This window comes from Anas acuta, chromosome 3 (genome assembly GCF_963932015.1).
Source record: "Anas acuta chromosome 3, bAnaAcu1.1, whole genome shotgun sequence".
NCBI classification, from domain to species: domain Eukaryota; kingdom Metazoa; phylum Chordata; class Aves; order Anseriformes; family Anatidae; genus Anas; species Anas acuta.
The window spans coordinates 9,082,060-9,102,248 of record NC_088981.1 but is presented as its reverse complement, the minus strand read 5'-3'; the positions used below and the strand labels follow the sequence as shown (position 1 = coordinate 9,102,248).

The following is a 20,189-nucleotide window of genomic DNA, read 5'->3' as shown; positions in this document are numbered from 1 at the left end:
TGGGAGGAGAGTCTGCAGGTGCCACGGAGATTGTTAAAGGCACTTGATTTTTTTTTTTTTTAATTATTTTTTATTTTTGATGCATTCAGCTTGCATCTCTGACTTGCTGAAGGACCCGCTGGCCTCAAACACCAGTTGATTTACTGGCCAAGGCAAAAATGTCCCGTGCAGCCAGGACTGTGCAAAGCCAAGAAGCCATGAGATGCCCCACACGAAGACGTGAGCAACTCTTCAGCATTTTGTTGCTTCGTGATGTTCCTGTATGCCTTGAAATAAAGGATTTGAGGAGCCAGTTCATGACTTCCAAAAAAGTATTTGTTGATCATTGGCAGATGATGGAGAAAAAACTTACTGACATACACTTGATGAACTTCTGTAATGGCAGGAGTCTTAAGTTTTTTTTTGTGAAAGTATTTTTTTATATTTTTTTGTATTTTATATTTTTATTTTTGTGAAAGTATTGCCCAGATTTTGTTGGTAGCTCGAGCAAATAAGAAGTGAAGTCGGAATATCCAGGTGAGATTTCAGGGTTAAAATGTCTCGCAGGTTGCAAAGTGTGCTCATAGGACGTGGCTGCATTCTTCCAAACCTGGTTTTCAGTTTTCGAGATCAGGCAGGCTCCCCGCCTCCTGGCACAAACCTGTCTCCTTCTCAAAGGGTCTGGAAACTTTGGTGTGCTTACACATGCGGGAGACAAAGAAAACGCTGATTTAACTGCTGGTGTGCTTGGCTGGGCAACGTTAAGGTGGGATTTTAATGAAAATAATCACTTGAAAAGGGAAGGTGAAGTAGTGTAAGGCAGGTACCCATAGCTTGCTCAGCTAGCGTGGGTCCCGTTTTGGTTGCAGCCCATCACTTCTCCATCTGCTCAGGGAACGTGCTGATAAGCTCTGCATCGTTGCAGTGGCACCAGGGTTTCTCTGGTCCAGAATAATTTGGGTGAGCTGGACTTCTGAATTGTTTTGGAGGTGTACCCGTCAGATCCTTGTTTTTTTTTTTCTATCTGATTTTACTGCAACTTAATCAGCCATGCCAGCGTTACTGTCAGCCAGTGCCAGAGCTGATTCGGACAGAAATAGGAAATGGGGCTGGGCATATTCTGTATGTCAGGCAAATAGAAAATGCTTGATATTTGGTAAAGTATATAGATATTTATACAAATGTCGCATACATGATAAAACTAGCATCTAGTCCTTGATTGCCATCGTGGAAGAAGTCAAATCCAAGTGGGAAGTAAAGTCGGTGGTGCTGCACTTGCCTTTATTTTTTTGTCTTTTTAAAATGTAGATTGTTTTCCCCCCACAGCTCGGTAGCACCCATAAACTAACCTGGAAATCTAATTACATTTCTTAAGTGATGAATGCCCAAGCTCAAAGCAATTACTTCCAGTGGACAAAAAAAAATGGACTTTATACAGTATAAAAGAAGTATTCAGTGTGACAGGAGCATTTCAGAGGGATAAATATTTAGCAAACCTTTTCTAAGGTTAAGTGGAACTTTGTCTGTGGTCTGGGAAGTCTGCGTGTGTCACCTTAATTCAGCTTTAGGTGTCAGTGCCTCTGAACACGGCGGTGATGTGGTGATTTGTGATGGTCTGAAAGCAGTTGTGCCCCCAAGTCGCGGGAGAGGCTGTGGTGGCTGGCTTCAGCGTGTCCCCACAGCATCCTCGAAGGGATTGTAATTCAAGTGGTGGTAGCTTCGTTTTCTTTTGAACAAAAACAAAGGAATTTGAGTCCAAAGCAGCTTTGCTTTGTGGCTTTAGTGACAAAACCCTTCATTTCCAACACGTATGACCGTAATCCGATATTATAGTGAATACACTGAAATACCTATCTGGAGGGAGTGCCTTCATCCATGGCTCTGGGCAGAAATACAACAGCAAAATAACTTGGCTTATTGGCATCACCTACAGAACGCCGTGCGTGCAGCGACAGCCCTTGCAGTGCCTTGAAATGGCTTTCAATGAGGTGAAAACCAAAAAAAAAAAAACCAACTATGTTGGCGAGTGAGACAGCTCATCCGTAACATTCAGGATGGCCTCACCAGGCTGACAGCTCTGGGGACCGGGGTGAGGAAGCTCTCTGCAGCTGCTTTTGTATAGAGAACGGTGTGACCTGCAGATGGAGGCTTTCGCCAGTGTCTTGGGCTTCGGAAAAACAAATATTCACTCAAAATAACACGAAAATAAATAAATAAATAAGCTTCCACTTCTTCCTGTTTTTATAGTTTGCTTGTTTCCTCAGTGTCGTGGGTTTGTCTCCAGGACTGTGGATTATTAATCTTCAGAGGATCAGGACCTTCATAGAAGTATTTCCTGTACATGTTTATCTGTCTCTTTAACAAATTAGTATCTACTTGTTCTCCTCTGAATTTTCTTGCAAATAGTAGGAAACTCTCCCTCGGTAATAAGGCTTTTTTGGTAGAAAAATATCTCGATGAATCGTTGCCAGGGGTTAAAGTACCTTCTGTATGACTTAGTCAATGGCATCCTTTAGGACATCTGCAAGTAGCCCCAAATTCCAGAGGTCACTGTCTTTGTGTGGGTTTTGGCAGCGCGCTGTTTCAGCTACACTCCATCTCTTTGGTTGGGTGCACGTCTGGAAGTCTCCCATTGAAGTGTCACCTGGACGGCTGGAAAAAGAAGGGATGCTGCAGCATCTGGAGCTTGTTTCAAGACAGCCATGGGTTTCCATCAAGTCTGTTTGCAGGAAGGCGTGCACAAGGCAAGTGGTAGTCAGTAGAGGAGTCCCCAGTTTGTGGGACATCCAGCCCTTGTGTTGACCTGTCACATCGGGGTGGCTGCCATCCTTTAAGCTGCTGCATGACTGAGTTATACTGCTGTGGAAAGGGCCTGTGTGGTGGGCAGTGTGAAGAGCTTGCTGGTGTGATCCCATCAGCTGCTGGAGGCTGGTGCTGAGCATCCTTATGGCTTGTCCCCTTCCAGCGGCTGAATCAGTCCTGGAAAGGTGTGGGGTCTTTTTTTCAGTTTTGTTTTGTTTTTGTGGGGTGGGGGTGACGGTGTGTTTTGGCAGGCAACCTGTGATTTCCCATCTGGGTGCGAGTTGCTTTCAGAAGTTCATGCTCAGCTTGCCTTGGGGCAGTGCGTACATATTTCTGTCCCAGTAACACGCTGCAATACTGTCACTGTTTTCTCTGGATATCAGTTTTTAGCAGACAACAAGGCCTTGCAGGACAGTCCCAGCACGTCCTGCTTCCCCGGCAGTCTTGTCTCACAGCCAAAACATCCCACTCGAGTGCTAGGCACGGAGCTGCTGCTTGCACGAGTGCATGGGGGCATTTGGAGACCTTGCTGCCACCACTTTGGCCGTAAAACAGAAAAGAGAAAAGTCTTTTAAGCCCTGCTGAGGCTGATTTGCAGGCAAGTCAGATTTTGCTGTGTGTTTGTGATTTGGCCATGCGCAGAGAGACGTGGAGGGTTACCTGCATCCCCTGTTAGTGCTGCAGATCCTGATGCAATTCCTTCCTGCCCTCTGCCCCTGCCGGTAAAGTGCGCGAGGAGCTTGGCTGCTTCAGAGCAGGGCTGCCCATCCTCAAACCAAGGCTCTTCCTTCCTCAAGTTTCTCCTGCTCCAATATCTCGGTGGGAATGACACAAATAACAGTAAGTCCTAAGCAAGCGAGGCAGATGCTCGTAATATAATTGGATGAAAGTGCATGCAGGAAAAGGGAAACCAGATACTGTGATGTTGTGTGTCGAAGGATAAGCTTGCGCCTACCGAGGTGTCTGTCAGTTTTGTGTTCTTGGTAAAGTGGAATTAAAGCTCTACTTAAATCTGAGTTTAAGGAGGGGGGGAGGTTAAAAAAAAGAAAAAAAAAAAAGGCATTTTGGAGTCAGATAAAAACTTGTGGTTCCATTATCATCTGCTGCACACACGTCGAGTGTGGTCGTAACACAGCTTGAGAAACTGAAAAACAAGTGAGAACTTGGAAAAAAAAATCAGGGTATGTCAACTTCCTCCCTTCTAGGCATTAACTGCGTAATTTATTTGGGCTATGCCCAAAGACAAAAGGCAAATAATTTCTTCTCAGAGGTCCACAGCATGAAGGTATCATCGCTTTTCTTCAGCATTCACATTCTGGTTTGATGTTCTTAAACGTCTGGAGGTTCAGCATGCGTTGTGGCCTCCTGAGCGAATAGACTCGCTGGTACTCGGTATTTCCAAAACCTGGTGTTTTAGCCAGTTGTGTGGAGCACAGGTCTTCTGGCATACACCAGTAAGCCAGCAGGCGCAGATGGCAGCCCTAGATGATAAATCTGCGCCAGAAATCCTGACTGAATGGGACGAGAAGCTCCTTCCCCAGGGTCTGCTAGAAGACCATGGGAGGCTTCAGTCATCTTCAGGTACGCCCGGGGACTCTGTCCGTAGGCAGAAGTACCCAAAACTTTCACTTAAAAGGAATCAGCACGAAAACATGAATGTGCAGCATACTGAACAACTCGTCCTTATCCCGAGGTGCCGGATTCCCCTGGGGTGATTTCGCCCGATGAACCTTTCTACCCTATGTGGCCGAAATCCTCCTTGCCGGTGCTGTATCCTGCTGGCACTCCAGCCCGCCGTGTCTGACAGCACTGAAAATAGCTGCCCACTAAAGGGAGCTCAGGAAGTACCGAGCTGTTAAATGGGACCCGCACGGTGGCTGTGGGGGGCACGCAACCGGCTGCAGCTTGAGGAAACGTTTGTTTGCTTGTTGGTTTTTTTGTTGTTTTTTTTTTTTTCAGCCCGTTCTGCTTTGCGAGGGAAGCGCAGGCAGAAATGTAAACAGGAAAGCCAATTGCAGGGAGAACAAAGTGGAAGTTAGGAGATGCACTCACTGGGCTGCAGGAAAGCAAAGGTACTGGTGAGAAAGCTCTGGCTGCTGTAGGACCTCCATCAGAAAGCTTACAGATAGCTAATGCTGGATGTGGCAATCCTAAATTCTCAGTAAAGTAATTACAGTGCTACTAAAAATCACAGCAGCACAGTAAGCTTCATGCAGCTTCCTTTTAAGTGTCTAAACCAGCAGCCAGCTCCCAGAGGCACTGGAAACAGCTGGCTGAAAGGAGGTGCAGTTGATGACAGCTCAAGTATATTATTTTGGGGCCGGTTAACGTGATTTTATGGAAGTTTTCAGTGGATTTAGGAATGTGGCTGTGTAAAGGTTATCTCACAGTGCTTGCCTCTAGGCCTGCTGAATCTTGCTACAAAAGATAGTGCCAGCCCTGATAAAGAGCACTAAGAGTGGCTTGAAATCTAAAAAGCACAGAGGAAATGGGAGAAAACAAGGAACTGGATGTGCATTGCCTATTTTTGTCTTCCAATCTGGGGTACACATCGTTAGTCTGGGAGTGCTTGCTGGGAAGGATGTCGTCCTGCAGCAAGGGACAGTGAAGATGTGATGGTTTGATGGTTAGAAGTTCAAAGAGCACTCGCTTTTATTTTTTTTTTAAAGGTGGTTGGGTGTTTTTGTTTTAGCAATCTTGGATTCTTCATCACATGAGATTTTCTCTTCAAGATAAACTGGCACAGAGAGTCACTTAGACCAGGCAGTCTGGATGAAAGCTGAAATAAAACGAAGTTTTAATTCAGGAACCACCAGCCAAGTCAAGCTCTTCAGCCTGTGTTATGAATGACCAGTCTTCCTCGGTGTTTTCTTGGGTGGATTCATACATCTGACCCCTGGTAGCAGTGATTGATCTTGGCTTGTGCAGGTGATGAGCTCGTCAGAGGGATGACTTGCAAGAAGCCATTAGCTCGGCTGTCGAGCTCTGCCGGCCGGCCAGCCTGTGAGATATCAATCCTGGTGGGAGAAAAGTCAATTCAGATGCAAACCATGGACAGGCAGGACATCAAAAGCATGTCTCCTTTGAACTAAGTGCCTAAGTGCAAAGAAAGGAAGGAGGAAGGTCTTGGTTTTTACCGTTAGTTTTCAAGACAATGAAAATTCGCAGCTTGCCCTGTGATGCCAGAGTCCACACTACACGAGAGCAAAGGACATTTTAGATTTCCTGCCGTGGGTTGCAGCTGTTTGACCAGGTATCAATTAGGAGCTATGGAGGAGCAGTTTAATTAGGAAAGAAGCACACGAGGCCTTATTTCGGCGCTGAGGAGCTGGGCATGTCTCATTTGTGTAACCTCTCTTACGGTCGGGGATGTTTGTTTGGAGGCAAGCAAGGCACTCAGCGGCCTGCCTTTGGTCTGTTACAGGAAAATTAAATCCACGTGGCCTCCACCCAGCACCTTCCTGCACACTGGGAAGTACCCATCTCTGCTGGGATCGGTGGTTATTGTCGTCCAAATGCACAAAGGTCTGTGCATCTGGAAGAATGATGGGTCTGGCCAAGGCTAAGCTTTTAAAAAATAAAAAATAAAAAATAAAAAATGCTGTTACAAGTGCTGTTACAATCAAGCGGGCCTTTTTCAACCGATGTGCAAAGAGTCGCCTTGGTTTGCACAGTTTGAAATAGAAATGCTGCCTCTGAGTTGCTGTGCTCGTTTAGCACCTCTGTATTTTATAAACGGGCAATGTCTTTGCTGGGACCCGGGGTTGCACCGATGTGCATGTAGTGATGTGGTGCTGAAGGGATGCCTGAGGTCAGAGCGGTCCTCCAGCTTCAATGCTGCAGTTTTTCTCCGTTCTTAGTTTTACTGCAGTGCTTGGGGTGCATTTGTGTTAGGAAATACCATGCTTAGTGATGCTTAACATCCAGGTGAGCTCCGTATTGACAAACGCGTGCACAGGGTTGAGCCGTGCTCAGGCCAGAGATGCTCCGAGATGGGTGTTCACAGACCATCCACCCCCAGCAGGTTCCCTGACCTCAATCTGAAACAGTCAGTGAGACCTAATTGTTTGATATACAAGTGAGATTTGCCATACTGCATCTGAAAGAAGCACTGTTCAGCTGTACTCACAGTGGTACCTTGCTTTTTGGTACTGGGCTCCTGCCTGGGGGAGAAGAGGGATAAAATGGTGACTGTGGGGAAGAAGGAGCATTTCAGTGCCCCTTTGAATGCACGTTCAGGTGCAACCCATCTAAAACATCTGTAAACATCATAAAACGTCTGAAATCATACCTAGGAATCAGCTTTTACAGGCTTTCTCCTATCTCTGCCATATACTTTTGTTCCCTCATCTCTCCCAAAGTGACTTGGACGAAGGCTGGATTTAAGGCAGCTTTGTGGGCAAGAAGGGAGGGTGTGAATGAACTGAGATCTGTCTCAAACGCTGGGCAAAAAAGCTACTCTGAAGATGTTTATAAAGTCTTTGGGGTTTGTTGTTTTGTTTTGAAGTGAAGGAAAAAAAAACGGGGAAGAGCAACATCCTTCACCTCTCACAAGGAGCAACTTCTTGCTGGGTTCATGAGCTGCTGGGCTCGGTCCCGTGCCGTGCTGCCGAAGTTCAGCCCATTGAGATGACCGACACGAACAGGACAAGGGGGTTTCCTCGTCCAAATCCCAGTTTCTCCAGCAGCTGCGGTGAGGAGGAGCTCCTCTCGCTCTGACCACAGTCCCGGCTCTTTGAACCGTGCTCGCAGTTGGCCGGCCGGCAGCAGGAAGCAGCTCCACCGCCTCGCTGGCTCTCCGCTTGCAATGTTTGCTTTAGTTTGCTAATAGCAGGAGCCTGCAGCAGCGTGCATCCCGCTCGAAACTGGGGGAAAACGTGCCTATATGGGAGCAGGCGCTCACCCGGCCAAGCCTGGAAATGCAGAAAAGCATTAGGGGGTTTTTCACTGTAGCACCAAGCTAGCGGTGATAGGCACGCTAAGGTGGTCTTGGAGATGGTGGGATTCAAGGGGGAAAAAAATGACAGAGGGAATTGAAAGAAACAAAAAAAAAGCATAGCGGTATTGCCAGGCTTGGAGGCTTGGAGGTGAGGTTTGTTAGCTTAGCCTCAAGTTTAAAGAATACTTGCAAAAGCAAGAAGCCAGCCAGGGATTCAGTTGATGCTTACAAATATCCTGTGACTTGAGACCGGCTTCCTTTCGGAGGAAACCCTTGGGAACGGAGCTCAAAGCAAACCGAGGGAGGTACTCCTTGACTGATGCACTCGATTCTCTGTGCGGATGGAAAGCCAGGGCACGACTTCAGTTGCCTCCACATGGGTCGAGCACGCCGCGGCGTTTATAGCAGGGAGCTTTTCCACATCTTGTACTCTCACAGCATTTTGCCCTTCCTGGGTTAATCCTGGCACACCAGCAGATGGGTGACTTTGCAGAAAATACCCACGTTGTGGTTTGACCCCATGCTGCACCTGGAGTTTTTAAGAGGGCCGGTGAACCTCTAGAAAAGCAGCAGGAGGGCAACGAGATGGGCAGGCACTGGGGAGATGTCAGCGCTTAAGCTGCTGTTTCAGAAACATGATTACAACATGGTTTATTCAAAGATAGTTTTGTCTTGCACTGGGAGGCTAATTTCATCTTCCCTCGTCCCTCGAGAGAAAAAAGCTTTAGAAACTGGACTTGCAGCAAAACGAGCAAGGCATCTTTGTTTTTTTGTGTTTTTTTTTTTTTCTGGCTGACTTGCTTTAGGCTTGTGTGCTGACTTCTTGCTGGAGGCAGCTGAGGACAGGGCTGATGTTTGCTGTATTGAGCACCGAAGGGTAAAAGCAGTGCTGCTGCAGAGCCAGGAGAGGAAAGCAGCGAGCTGGGCTCACAGGATGCTGTAGTGAAGAACTGAGCAAATGCTTCTGCCCTGGCTCCTCTGAGCGTCCCGGGCATTTTCGCTTTACAATCTGTTGTCTGCACAGCAAAGCTGGGCTCAAGCCTCTGTGTTCTTGAGGTCAGTATTGCTGTGGTCCAAGCGTGAAGTTTCCAAGAATGTGCATGGTTTTTGGTGATTATGTCCCTAAAATCCAGGGCACGGCTTTCCCAGAGGATGCTTTCAGGTGGCATCACCGTGGCCACTATTCTCCATCCTGGGAAAAAATGATGTTTGCCGCAACCTGAGGTTAAAACATCTTGGATTTGAGGAAAGCTGAGCCTAGAAACATCTAAATGAGCTCTCTTTCCCCCGCTCCTCCAACCATCAGTGTAGCTTAGTTCAGAAATCAGGCAAGTATTTTTAGAAGCTGGCTTCAGAGCCCCGGTGTCACAATTTTCATTCTTGCTGCTTGCGCTGAGGCACTTCTTGAGCAACGTTTTTCGCCTTAAAATAATGGGGAGGACTTGAGGACAGCCGTGACACTCGGGGTGGCGCCGGGTGAGCTCCCCACGAGCCACAATGGGGCTTCTCCCAGCCCCTTGCTCTGAGCACACCGGCTTTTTGGGAATAAAGCACGGGCAGGGGGAGCGGGGAGGGGACGCCCACGCTCAACTTTGGACCTGGAGGCGTGAGTGACGTGCCCCGGGCTCCGGCACAACTTGCGACAATCCCTGGCAGCGCCTTGGCTCCGTGAGCCGCTGTTATTAGTTTATGGCAGCTGGATGGCCCTTGTTTGATTTTTATTATTTCTCCAAGCCTATCGCCGGGGCGGGGAAGCAGGGATCTTTGGTCGGTCGGTGCGCCCGTGAGCGAGCGGAGAGGAGAGGAGCGGAGCGGGGAGGATGTTGCGAATGAGTAATGGTACAGCAGGGCTCTAACGTGCAGGATAGCTGGGGGATGAGTCACCCGGCACAATGCAGCACATCCGTCGAGGAGGCTGAATCACGCACAGGGGGGAAGCCGCCTGTCAGCCACCAGCTGGGCTGGGGTCAGCCCGAGGCGCAGCGGAGGCAAGGATGGTGACACGGAGCGACCCGGGGGCGCAATGTAGAGGAAATGGCATCCCCCGGCAGGTACGTGCCTTCCCTCGCGGCACCTTCGTTTTTTTGCTCTATTTTTTCCCCCCCCTTCTTCCTCCATAGCCCTTCTGAATCCTCCCCAAGCCGGGTGATTTAGCGGTGGATGCGTACAGCTGATCCGTGCGGGCTTTCTTCGCTGGTTCCACGCCGTTTCTGCAGGAGCATGGAGTTCACGCCTGCCCTTTCTTAATTAATTATCCAGGGGGAAATGCCGAGGATGCTGCAGGAGGGGCCCCTTGCCTCGCTTGCTGCCCTTCTCCATCAGGGTGGAGGGGCTGAACAGAGCTGTAATGCAGGCTGGGTGTGCGTGTTGGTTTTGATACAGTTAATCTCTTTTTTTTTTTTTTTAATGTATTTAGATGGCAAAAGATAAAAATGTTTTGATTTAAAGCGTCTGTTCTTCTCAACCTCCCCCCCCCCGACCCCTGCCTTTTGTGCAGTAGATCTGACTGGAATTACAGAAAGGGTTTTTTGTTAGTTTGTTTGTACATTTGCACAATCCCATCGTCCGTCAGCCTGCCTAGCTGTGCGGGGGGAGAGCAGAGCTCCTTCCTTCACCCATCAAAATTAGAGGAGGGTGGGGGGGAAATGCGAAGTGGATAGGGGTCCTGGTGGTTTTACTCTCTTTGTCCATACTTACTAAACCATTTTCATGTTCTGGAGTATCACCGTGTGTCATCACCACAGCTCACAGCGTGGTTTATCTGTGACACACGGCAGCGCAGGGAGGAATGGGATGGGGCGCCGGGTGTCACCACTGCCATCAGGCTGTGGGGCCGTGGGAAGAGGGTCGTGTGGAGGTGGCGTCGTCTTGTGCATCAGCCACATAGATCTGCCCATAGCACTCCTCTCTGGTTTTTGGTGAGCGGTGTCCAATCTCTAGGCGCATTTTACAGATTAAGGAGGGCAAGAAAACTTAAAAAAAGCATTAATGTGTTTGCTTTGCTTGTTACTTTTATGTCTTATTTTTACTAAATAGAATTCGTTAGCTAATGTATGATAACTGCAACAGTTTTTGTGGTCAGTATATGTTAGAGAAAGTTGATAGAACTTGGTTGTGTCTTTAAATTAAAAAAAAAAAAAAGAAAAAAAGAAAAAAAAATCAATTCAGGATGCAGATCTCATGCAACTACCTGGCTGGCTGGCCAGGCTTTTATGCGCTTTTTGCTTATCTTGCATGTGATATAAAACAAATACCATCTGTCATGCAATAACAACTTCCTTTCTCATTACAGTAAATGATAATGCTAATTAGCTTTCCTTGAAATCTGTTAATATTTTGTACCCTTGCATGAAACTACTGCGACTTGCGTGTGCAACTTTGCCCGTGCTGCATGCCTAGCCAGTGTGCCACAGGGCAAATCATTCAAATGAATTACCTTAATAAAATGATTTTTCTTGCCTTGCCCTTCCTTACAACTTTCCAAGACACGCTGTCGTGTGCAGCGGTGATGGCTTACTGCAGGATCGATCCATTGAATGATTTAGAAGGAAAGTTAAAACTGCAAAACTGAAGGTCATTCAGTAATCCATTGAGAAGGAGAGTTGGGGGGGGGCTTGGATGAGGTTTCCTCCAGCTCAGGAATGCTCGTCATTCATTTAAAAGTTTTGTCAGCAGGACAAAAGCCTCCGTGTGGGTTTTCGGGGCCCTTTGGGAGGTGTGGAGCAAGGGCCAGGTCTTGGCTTGCAGGCGAAGGCTTCCCGGACCCCGCTTTGCAGCCCCATCAGCGCTGGAAACGCGAGCAGCCCCGCAAGCAGGACAGGGCTGTTTCTCATAAGCTAAATAAAACCCCACTTCAGCGCTGAACAAAGGCTGTGCTGAAAGGCCTCATTGTTGGCCGCTGCCTTGTGGCTGGAGGGAGGTGCGGAGGTGGGTGGCTGGGCTCTTGCAGGTGTCTTGGTTTTCGAGAAGTCCTTTTCCCCCTGAAAACAAACAAACAAACACAACTGCTGTTAGTCTCTGCTACAAAGGCTTTTCTGAGCGGGTGGGAACCGAGCTGCAGGGCTGGAAGCAAACCTCGGGGTGCAGCCGGGACGTGGCCAGTCTTTATCCTGTTTTGGGGGCCACTGGAGACCCAGAAAGGCAGCTGTTGTTGTTATTATTATTATTATTATTATTTATTTTCCTGAAATGGTGGATCAGCGTAAGAGCTGAGCGTGCTGCCGAGCTGGGCTCAGCAGCTCCATTATAGGTGCGAGGGTATTGGAAGAGAAAACTCCTTTTTGGTTTCAGAGTGAAGCCGAATGCCACTACAAAATGCCAGGGAAGTTTTCTTGGTTTATTTAGGGAGGGAAACATCCTGAAACGGAGCCTGGGAGGTTAATCCTGCTGTAAGGTGAAGTGCCACAGGACACGTGTGCTGCAGGACTGGGCAGGCAGCGCCGGAGCGAGGCGTGTTGAGATCGGTTTGAACCTCCTCCTATCTACTTTGAGGTGGAAAACAAAATTTCCCAGAGCGTCTTTTTATCCCGTCAGCATTGGCTTTGAAAGTCAGGAAAAAATAGGTTGTAAGCTTGTTGTCCCAGAGATCAGTTCTGCAGGGGTTCTGTGTTCTCGGTGCAATGTAGTGATGAGCACAAGGATGAATTTCTGGGTGCAAACCAGAAAGTTTCTGGTTCCCTGCTTCGTCTCCTTGCCCTCTTGTCAATCCTGCCCTGGTGAGATGGGTACCAATGCATTGAAACTGGGGAGGTTTTCCACAGTTTTTGTACCGGTTCCTTTTTAACATTGGGTTTCACCAAGGCGGCACAGATGGCTTTTTTTTTTTTTTTTTTTTTACTTGCTGGTATTATAATGAAACAGTGATTTCCTGCTGGAAACCTAAATGATACTGAAATATCAAACCTTATTTTGCTGTGGCTCCGTGCACTCAGAATGCTCTTCCTTCTAACAAAGTGAAACGCTGTGGTTTCGGAGAGGAAAGTGCTGCAGATATTTCACCCTTGCTAGAAGGTTGAAGAACCAAGCAAGCATTAGATCAAGAAGACAGGACTCCAGGAATAGTAGTTTTCGGAGTTTCTGTAGATAGGTTGTGCCCCAGTGACTGCAGAGCTAAATTTGCATGTATCTGAATAGTTCAAACTGTGCTTAAACGCCCGCTGTCTGTGGTTGAGCTTTATAACCTAACCTCTGGCTGCATTAGTAGCCCCTTGCCGTCCTTTTGGCTGTTCCCTGGGGGAATGCAGAGACATTAAAGACAAGAATCTGTGTTTTGGAAGCCCGTTAAATGCTCGTTTGATGGATGAGAGGGCAGCCTGGTGATGTCCAGCAGTAGGTGCCTACCAGACCTCTGTATGGAAGCTGTAGATGCTCACAGCTGGTGGTGACGTTGTGCAGGGATGGAGGGGACTGTGACTGTGGTTTTGCACCCACCTGATCTGCTGTGGGTGGAAACTAGGAGTGAAGACAGTGAGGAACAAATTCTGGGTTTTGTGGAGCAATTACCTTTCAGTCTGAGACCTGAATCTCTCCTGGCCTTGCCAGCTGGAAAGTCAAGATGAGAAGAAAATAATGAATGAACTTATGGCAGTGTTAGCGAGCTTACATAAGCTTACATTCTTGTCAACTAGCCTTGCTAGCAAAGAACTGCTACCTCCTAAATATATATATATATATATATATATATATATATATATATATATATACGTATATGTATATGTATTGAATTACAGAAGGTGTTCAGGAGGTGTTTCAGAGGTGAAGGGCTTCTAGGAGAAGAACAGGCCCAGGCACTTTATTTGTCCATCCTCAAATCTGAAGGGTGCCATTTCCCATCCTCCAGCTAAACGAAAAATGGAAGCCTTATCCGCCAAAGGAATTACAAAGTGCAGGAAAGTGCTTGTATCCCCCGTGAATGGAGCCGGTCTCTTAGACGCACAAATGCTTTGTAAAAGTTAGGTAACGCAGCTCTGATTCAGTTATCACAAAAATAATCATTCAGTCACTCTGTGTTTAGGAAAATTCTCAATATCCTTCAGAACAGCAATTACAAACGCACGCACTTTTTTTTTTTTTAATATATTTTTATATGTACGTATGCACACCCACGAGCTATAATTTTTAAAGGGCTCTCTTTCCCTTCCAATAAAAGCAGCACGTGGCTTGCTGCACTACCTCTCCTCCCCGGGTTCATTATGGTTTTTGTTCTGGGTGGGGCTGGCCAACAACCTGAGACAGCCCCAGCAGCAGCTGGCCGCCTGCCATGCAGCTGGGTGATCCCTGCGGATGCTTTCCTCTGCAGCTTTTCATGCTGCTGAAGACGAATCTGTAGGGTTAAGATAGCACAGGACTCCATTTAAGAGCGTAATTAAGAATAGTTTGCATGAAAGGCGTAGTATGCGGGCCGTAAACCCGACAATTAGAGCGGTCTTAAAGTTTTAGAAGCCCATAAAACGAGGGGAACTAAGGCTACTGCTGGATTTGGGGCTATTTTGTTTTTTAACTACGTGAAAGATGTGCGTTATCTAATCCTTGGGGCAGTCAGTATCTCGCTAGTGGAAACAAACCAAATATTTTCACCTACCTCGTTACCATTCCTCCCGGAACAGCCGAATTGCCCAGCTGCCACCATAAAAGTGCAGGGGGCTGGCTTCAACGTGGCTGTTTGGCTTCACGGTGCTCTGAACCAGCACGATGCCCGTGGGATCTGCAGCTTGCTCCTGAGCTCGGCGGGGTGTGATGGCTTGCAAGTAGCCAGGGCTTGGTGCATTCACGTAAAGTTAAATCCCAGCAAAAATAAACAGCTTCCATGTGAAGGAAGCAAGGCCCGTATATGGACCTGAGGTATTTGAGGACCTCCCAGGCATTTGGCAATGCTGGCATGAGGGGAAGGAGCACTGCCTATTCTAGGCTTATGGGCAGAAACTGCAGACGCAATTTTGGCTTTAATGAAGCCTGGAAAATTCAATGTGCAGCTTGTAAGTCCTCATACAGTGACTACACTAAGCCGTCAATCCCTAATAAGCCTTAACCTTCTGGTTTTTGTTGCTTTTTTTGTTTGTTTGTTTTTCTTCCTTTTACTTTCCTAAGTCCCCTGGCATCAGCTGAGTGGCTGGAGCCTGGTAGGAGCGGGTCCGGGCTCCCGGGGCAGTGCAGCGTCACTCATGACTTTTGATCCCGTAGGAAAGTGTGCCAAGGGATGATGTGAATGGAGCCAGAGGCACTGCACTCCGCTTACCTTGCCAAAGGTGAACCCTTCTGCAGGACAAGGTCCTTTTCTAATAGGGGAGCAGAGGTCTTCTCGCCGTGGTGGGGGGTGGAAACCAGCTTCCCTTGCTCAATGTATTTAAGGAGGTAGCTCTTCAAAATGGGAGGACTTGAGTTTATATGGTTGGGAGTGAGAGATGGTGAGCAATAAGGAATGGAGTAAAATTCAGGTGTTCCTTCCACGTCAAAATCTGGTTCCTTCAAGTTCATCCCCTGCCATGTATTCGTGGAAAGCCAGCGAGCGATTCCGCACCATCAATACGTCCTCTTCCCATTAAAGCAAATTACTCAGTTGCTCTGTTTGGGTCCAAAAAATTGCCGTCCCAGCTTGTTTCCCCCTGACCCTCTGTTATCACAAGAGCATCTTGGCTGTAGGCAAACGGTGGTCCAAAACCTGGCCATCTTCCCACAGGCCTGATCATGGTGCAAGAGGTGTCCCCAGCTGAGGATGTCAGGGACAGCCCAACCATGCTGGCTTCTAAAAAATGCCTCTCAAAAATTTTATTTTCAGTTTAACGAAGCACCCAGCTTTTCCCCTAGTAGGTGTCACGAAGCTGTTGGGCACATGGGTGAAGTTGGTGGCCTCGGTAGCAGAGGTTGTCACCCTATCAGTGAGGGCAGGAAAATGAAAACTGGATGGCTCTGGGGCTCACCACAATGTGGTTTTAATGGGGAGGGATGGTAGTCACAGCACCTAAATTTTACGTGTAGCATGCAAAAATAACTCTGACCCTAGAAATCAGTGAGAGGTGATGGAAATGCAAATAATTGGAGGAAAATACAAAGTACTGAGTAACTGGTGATTTCTTGATTTTACTTTAAATGGGCGATTTCTGCAGCAAAGTAACTGAAGATTGCATTCCTGTTGGGACAGCCAAAGGCTCTGGCAGCAGAGTGGTAAATCACACAGGAAGCTGTATTGCAAGCAGCAGTTTTCAAGCCTGGAAGGCAAAGCAGCAGTTTGTATGGATGACTTTTGCAGGAGGATGGGGAGGGAGGTTGTATCTAGTGCCTCTGACCTCCAAAAAGAACTTGAAATATAATGGGAATTCTCCAGAAGTGAGAGGAGTTACTGTAAAAACAGGGCCAAAAGGGAGCCTTGGAGAACAGGAGATGGTTGAGACAGAAAGGCATAGCTGGCTTTCCTTGCCCTTTATCCATATAGACTGTATGGGAAGAATACAGAGAAGAAGACACAAATTATCCTGGATGGAAACAGCTCAGTTTTTACAAAGTAGGAAATCAGCTGAAGTGTTTTGCTTGATTCTAAGTATCAGGAAGCCAAGAGATCCAAGTTGCCGCAGGTGAAATGTAGAAATGGTTGTTCAATGGAAAATAAAAAGGTAACTGGATCCATTTATAGGCTCGCTTGCCTCATTTCCTGTACCAGGATGCTGCTCTGAGGACTCAGGGCAAAAAAGTTGTTAAAATACTTGTTTCTGGGTTCTGGGAGTGCCTGGCGTGTGCCAGCTGTGGTGCAGGTAGCATATCTGAGTGTACTGAAAGGCTTTTTATCAGGCGGTGCAAAGTCCTCAGTGCAACAGGAGATGAAACCTAAGCACGAGAGGTTAACAGCCTTCATCACGTAGATCCAGTGAGAAGGTTGAAGTATCCATTAAAAAAAAACGTTGGCGAAGGTGAAATTTCAGAGTGTGTTTTGGCAGATCTGTCCTGCTCTGGGGAGGGAGGAGCTGCTCCCAGGCATGTCCACCTCCATCCCTTGGTCTGTCCTCCAGATGGGTGTGGGACATCCTCTTCCAGCAGGAACCCTGCTGCAGCCTTGCACTTACTCGTGCTTTCCTTCTGCGTGAAGAATGCTGCTGCCTTTAATTTTGGATAGAAAGGACCTGTTCTCTTGTCATGTTGCATGGGATGCTACAAAAAACGTCCAGATACAGAGCTTTCCTAAAGGAGGAATTTCTTCCCCTAGGGATCCTCTTGGAGCCCCATAAAGGTTGAGTTTTTTCCTCCTGATGAGCTCACTTGGAGGCCTGGAAATGGACAATTCCTCTGGAATTTTCTTTTGTTTTCTTAGCCCGTGTTAGTGTTTCCCTGTTTGTCCCAGGTTTGAGTGCCCTTTGTGGGCCTTGTTGGGTGTCTTGGTTGCAGAGCTACCTTGCAGCCAAGAAGGCCCACAAACCAGGCCCACAAACTGATGTCCAGCCACGCTGTGGTGGCCTCCCCGTGAGGACTGATGTCCCCATCAGACACTGGAGCAAAGAGCCTGTGGAAGGGGTGCAGGGGAGGCCTGTGGAAGTGGAGGCCCCCACTGAGGAGGATCTTGTGAGCTTTCACAGCGGGCACTTGCTTCCAGAATCATTTTTTTTCAAGGTTATGGCATGCCGCCTTTGAAAGCCCCTCAGGGAGGTGGTGGAGCTGTTTTACAGACACGGTGTGGTCCTCATGGTCCTGATGATCTGAGCTAAGCTGGTTCCTGGCTCCTTTCTTCTGAGGTACCAGCTGGAGCCGCGCTGTGTTTTTCCTGCAAGGCTGTCCAAGTTGTGGAGGAATTTGAGTGCCGTCTCCCAGACCCCAGCTCACTAACAGGAGTTCATGGGTTATGTGGGCTGCGTGCTCCTTCTGACACCATAAAGACCTGAGACCCTAACGCATCCCACAGTGGTGCTGGCGTCAAGGTGTTGCGTGGCTTGGTCCCCATCCCCAATGGCGTAAGAGACAGGGCATGCGGGACCACGGGTTGTTTGATACTGATACCATCTCGTGTTGATCAACGGGGTCGTTCCTGGCTGTTTGGTGGGTCTCTGCCCTCCAGTGGCTTGAGCAGCCATGCCCTGGGGAGGTGGCCCTCCATCCTGGGCATACGCTCCGCAAACGCGCTGCGGCGGGGGGAGGAGTGCCGTCCAAATACCGCCCTCGAGACAAACACCCCGATGAGACTGTGTGATGCTCACAAAAGGTTTTGTTTTGTTTTGTTACCATTGCAGTGACAGCTATATTGTGCGAGTCAAAGCTGTGGTTATGACCCGAGATGACTCCAGTGGGGGATGGTTGCCACAAGAAGGAGGCGGTCTCAGTAGAGTTGGCGTCTGCAAGGTCACATACCCGGAGGGCAATGGAAGAAGTGGATTTCTAATCCATGGTGAAAGGCAGAAAGACAAACTGGTAATAGAACCTAATTCAACTTTTGTCTGTTCTTATAATGAGAATTATCCCGAATCTGATGCTATTGTGTTCTTGTGCAAGTTTAAAAGAAATAAAAATAAAAAAGGCATGTGCAGATAGTGCCAGATCGGACAAAACAATCCCAGCCTCATCTAGAAGGTTACTGAATTGCTGTCTCTCGCTGTCTGGGCTGTCGTGCTGCCACCGGGAAGGAGCAGGTAAATTTTCAACACCCATGTGCCAAGATCCCCCTCTGATCCCTTGAATAAGGGCCCGTGTTTTTCTCAGCTCTAGCCAGGGGTATGTGAGAAGTGAATTGAAGTGTAAAGAATCCATGAAGCCAGTCACATTGCACTGAGTAATGCAGCGCAAGCCTTTAAAAACGGCAATGAATTATTTATGCTGCGTGCTGCTCAAGGTTCGAACGAGCAGAGTGAGAATATGAAGACAAGTTGTCTCTTATGAATTGACGCACTCGGTTTCTTCTGGTAGCTGTTTATCTGAAAAAAGAGGGCTTTTCTTTCCCGTACAAAGCAAATTAATAAAGCCACTTCCCTGTTTGCAGAGTCTGTTTGGGATGTTATATTTTGTTATGGTGTTTTTATGTATTTGATTCTTCTGAAATCCTCTCCTGTTGAAGAGATGGGCTGGCTTAAAAATAGGCTCCCCACACAGGCTCAGGGAAAAAAAAAAAGGACAAAAGTATAATTCAAGATGGAAATGATCTTGCTTTGAAAAGTTCTGGTGTTTTAAAGCTGTATAAAGTACAGCTTGTCTTTTGCATTGCTGTTTTGCTTGGGATGCTTTTTTGAAGTTATTTTTGAGCCATGCTTATGGTTTTTGGGGAGCGGGGGAAGACTTAGAAACCATTCCCATTCTCCTTGGGTATCTCCCTAGAAATGGATTTTGGCACAGCAGTGTCTGGGGGGTGAAGGAGGAAAAAAAGGTGGGGGAGCATAACAGCACCTCCTAAATCTGCTCCAGCAAGTGAGCACCTACTTAAACCCTAATAACAAGATGAATGTGTGATGGTTACGAGAACAATTAAAGTGTCTGGTGTTTATTAGTCATAATTTAGTAGGGAAGGATGTTCCCCGACCAGCGTAGCGCGAATCATGACTTGGCTTGCTTTTGGGGAGAGGAAAGCTCTGGTCGGGGCTGAAGCGGTGACAGCTCTGTCCTTCGCGTGGGAAAAGTGACTTTGCTCCTCTCTTGGGCTCGCGCCCTCCCAGGTGGTGCTGGAGTGCTTCGTGAAGAAGGACCTGGTGTACACCAAGGCGAACCCAACCTTCCACCACTGGAAAGTCGACAACAGGAAGTTTGGGCTCACTTTTCAAAGCCCCGCTGACGCTCGGGCCTTCGACAGAGGCGTGAGGAAAGCCATCGAGGACCTCATTGAAGGTACCGAGGTGCATGGAGACCTGGGGAAGAGGGTTTGCAGCAAGGAGATGGGAAGATGCCGGGGTTTAAAATCAGGCCTTGGGCTTGAAAGTCTCTCTCTGGCACTTCCAAGCGCAGTCCAGCATTATCCATTATCCGAGCCAGCCCCAGCTCACTTCAGAGAGCTGTGTCTCCTAATCCTTTATGGAGGGAAGGGATTTAAGTCCAAATATTTTCCCATCGTATCTGGCCTGGTCTGTCAGGATTTCACCCGTTAATTATTATCTGGTCTGTTATTAATGCTTTTTCGATAGGCTTGGGTTTCGTGCTTGGGATGACAGCAACAGCCCGGGCTCGTCTTTATGTGCAGCCGAATTTAGTTTTGCTAAGTCTTTGTTAAATCATAGGATGAATTCCTGCACGGAGCTGAATAAAAACTGTTTTGTTTTTGCAGTAATTAGTTTTGTCTGTCTCCGCTTGGTTGAATGGTCGCTCTTGAAGACTTTGTTGTGTTGTTGTTTTTGTTTTTTTTTTTTTAATTCTGTTAAAAAATGCATTTGAATTGCCTGTGCTTTGAAGTTGTCATAAATTCTTCCTTTTCACATCTCATTGCAATCAGTCATAATACAGCTATAATTCAATACTACTTTCCTTTATTTTATTTTAATGAAAATGAATTCATTATGGGTTCTTTGCTTGGTTT

General features: G+C 47.5%; 1 protein-coding gene across 3 annotated transcripts in view; it reads left to right on the top strand.

Annotated features, from left to right (window-relative positions):
- The window catches only part of SPRED2 (sprouty related EVH1 domain containing 2), a 59,863-nt gene that overhangs the window by 16,024 nt on the left and 23,650 nt on the right, over positions 1-20,189 (top strand). For 2 of the 3 annotated variants that reach the window (XM_068675604.1, XM_068675603.1), the window contains exons 2-3: positions 17,929-18,106; positions 19,339-19,507. In XM_068675604.1, the coding sequence (XP_068531705.1) occupies positions 17,929-18,106; positions 19,339-19,507 (347 nt within the window). Of the gene's footprint in view, positions 1-9,457; positions 9,772-17,928; positions 18,107-19,338; positions 19,508-20,189 lie in introns of those variants that run through there. The other variant, XM_068675605.1, reaches the window with a different exon arrangement.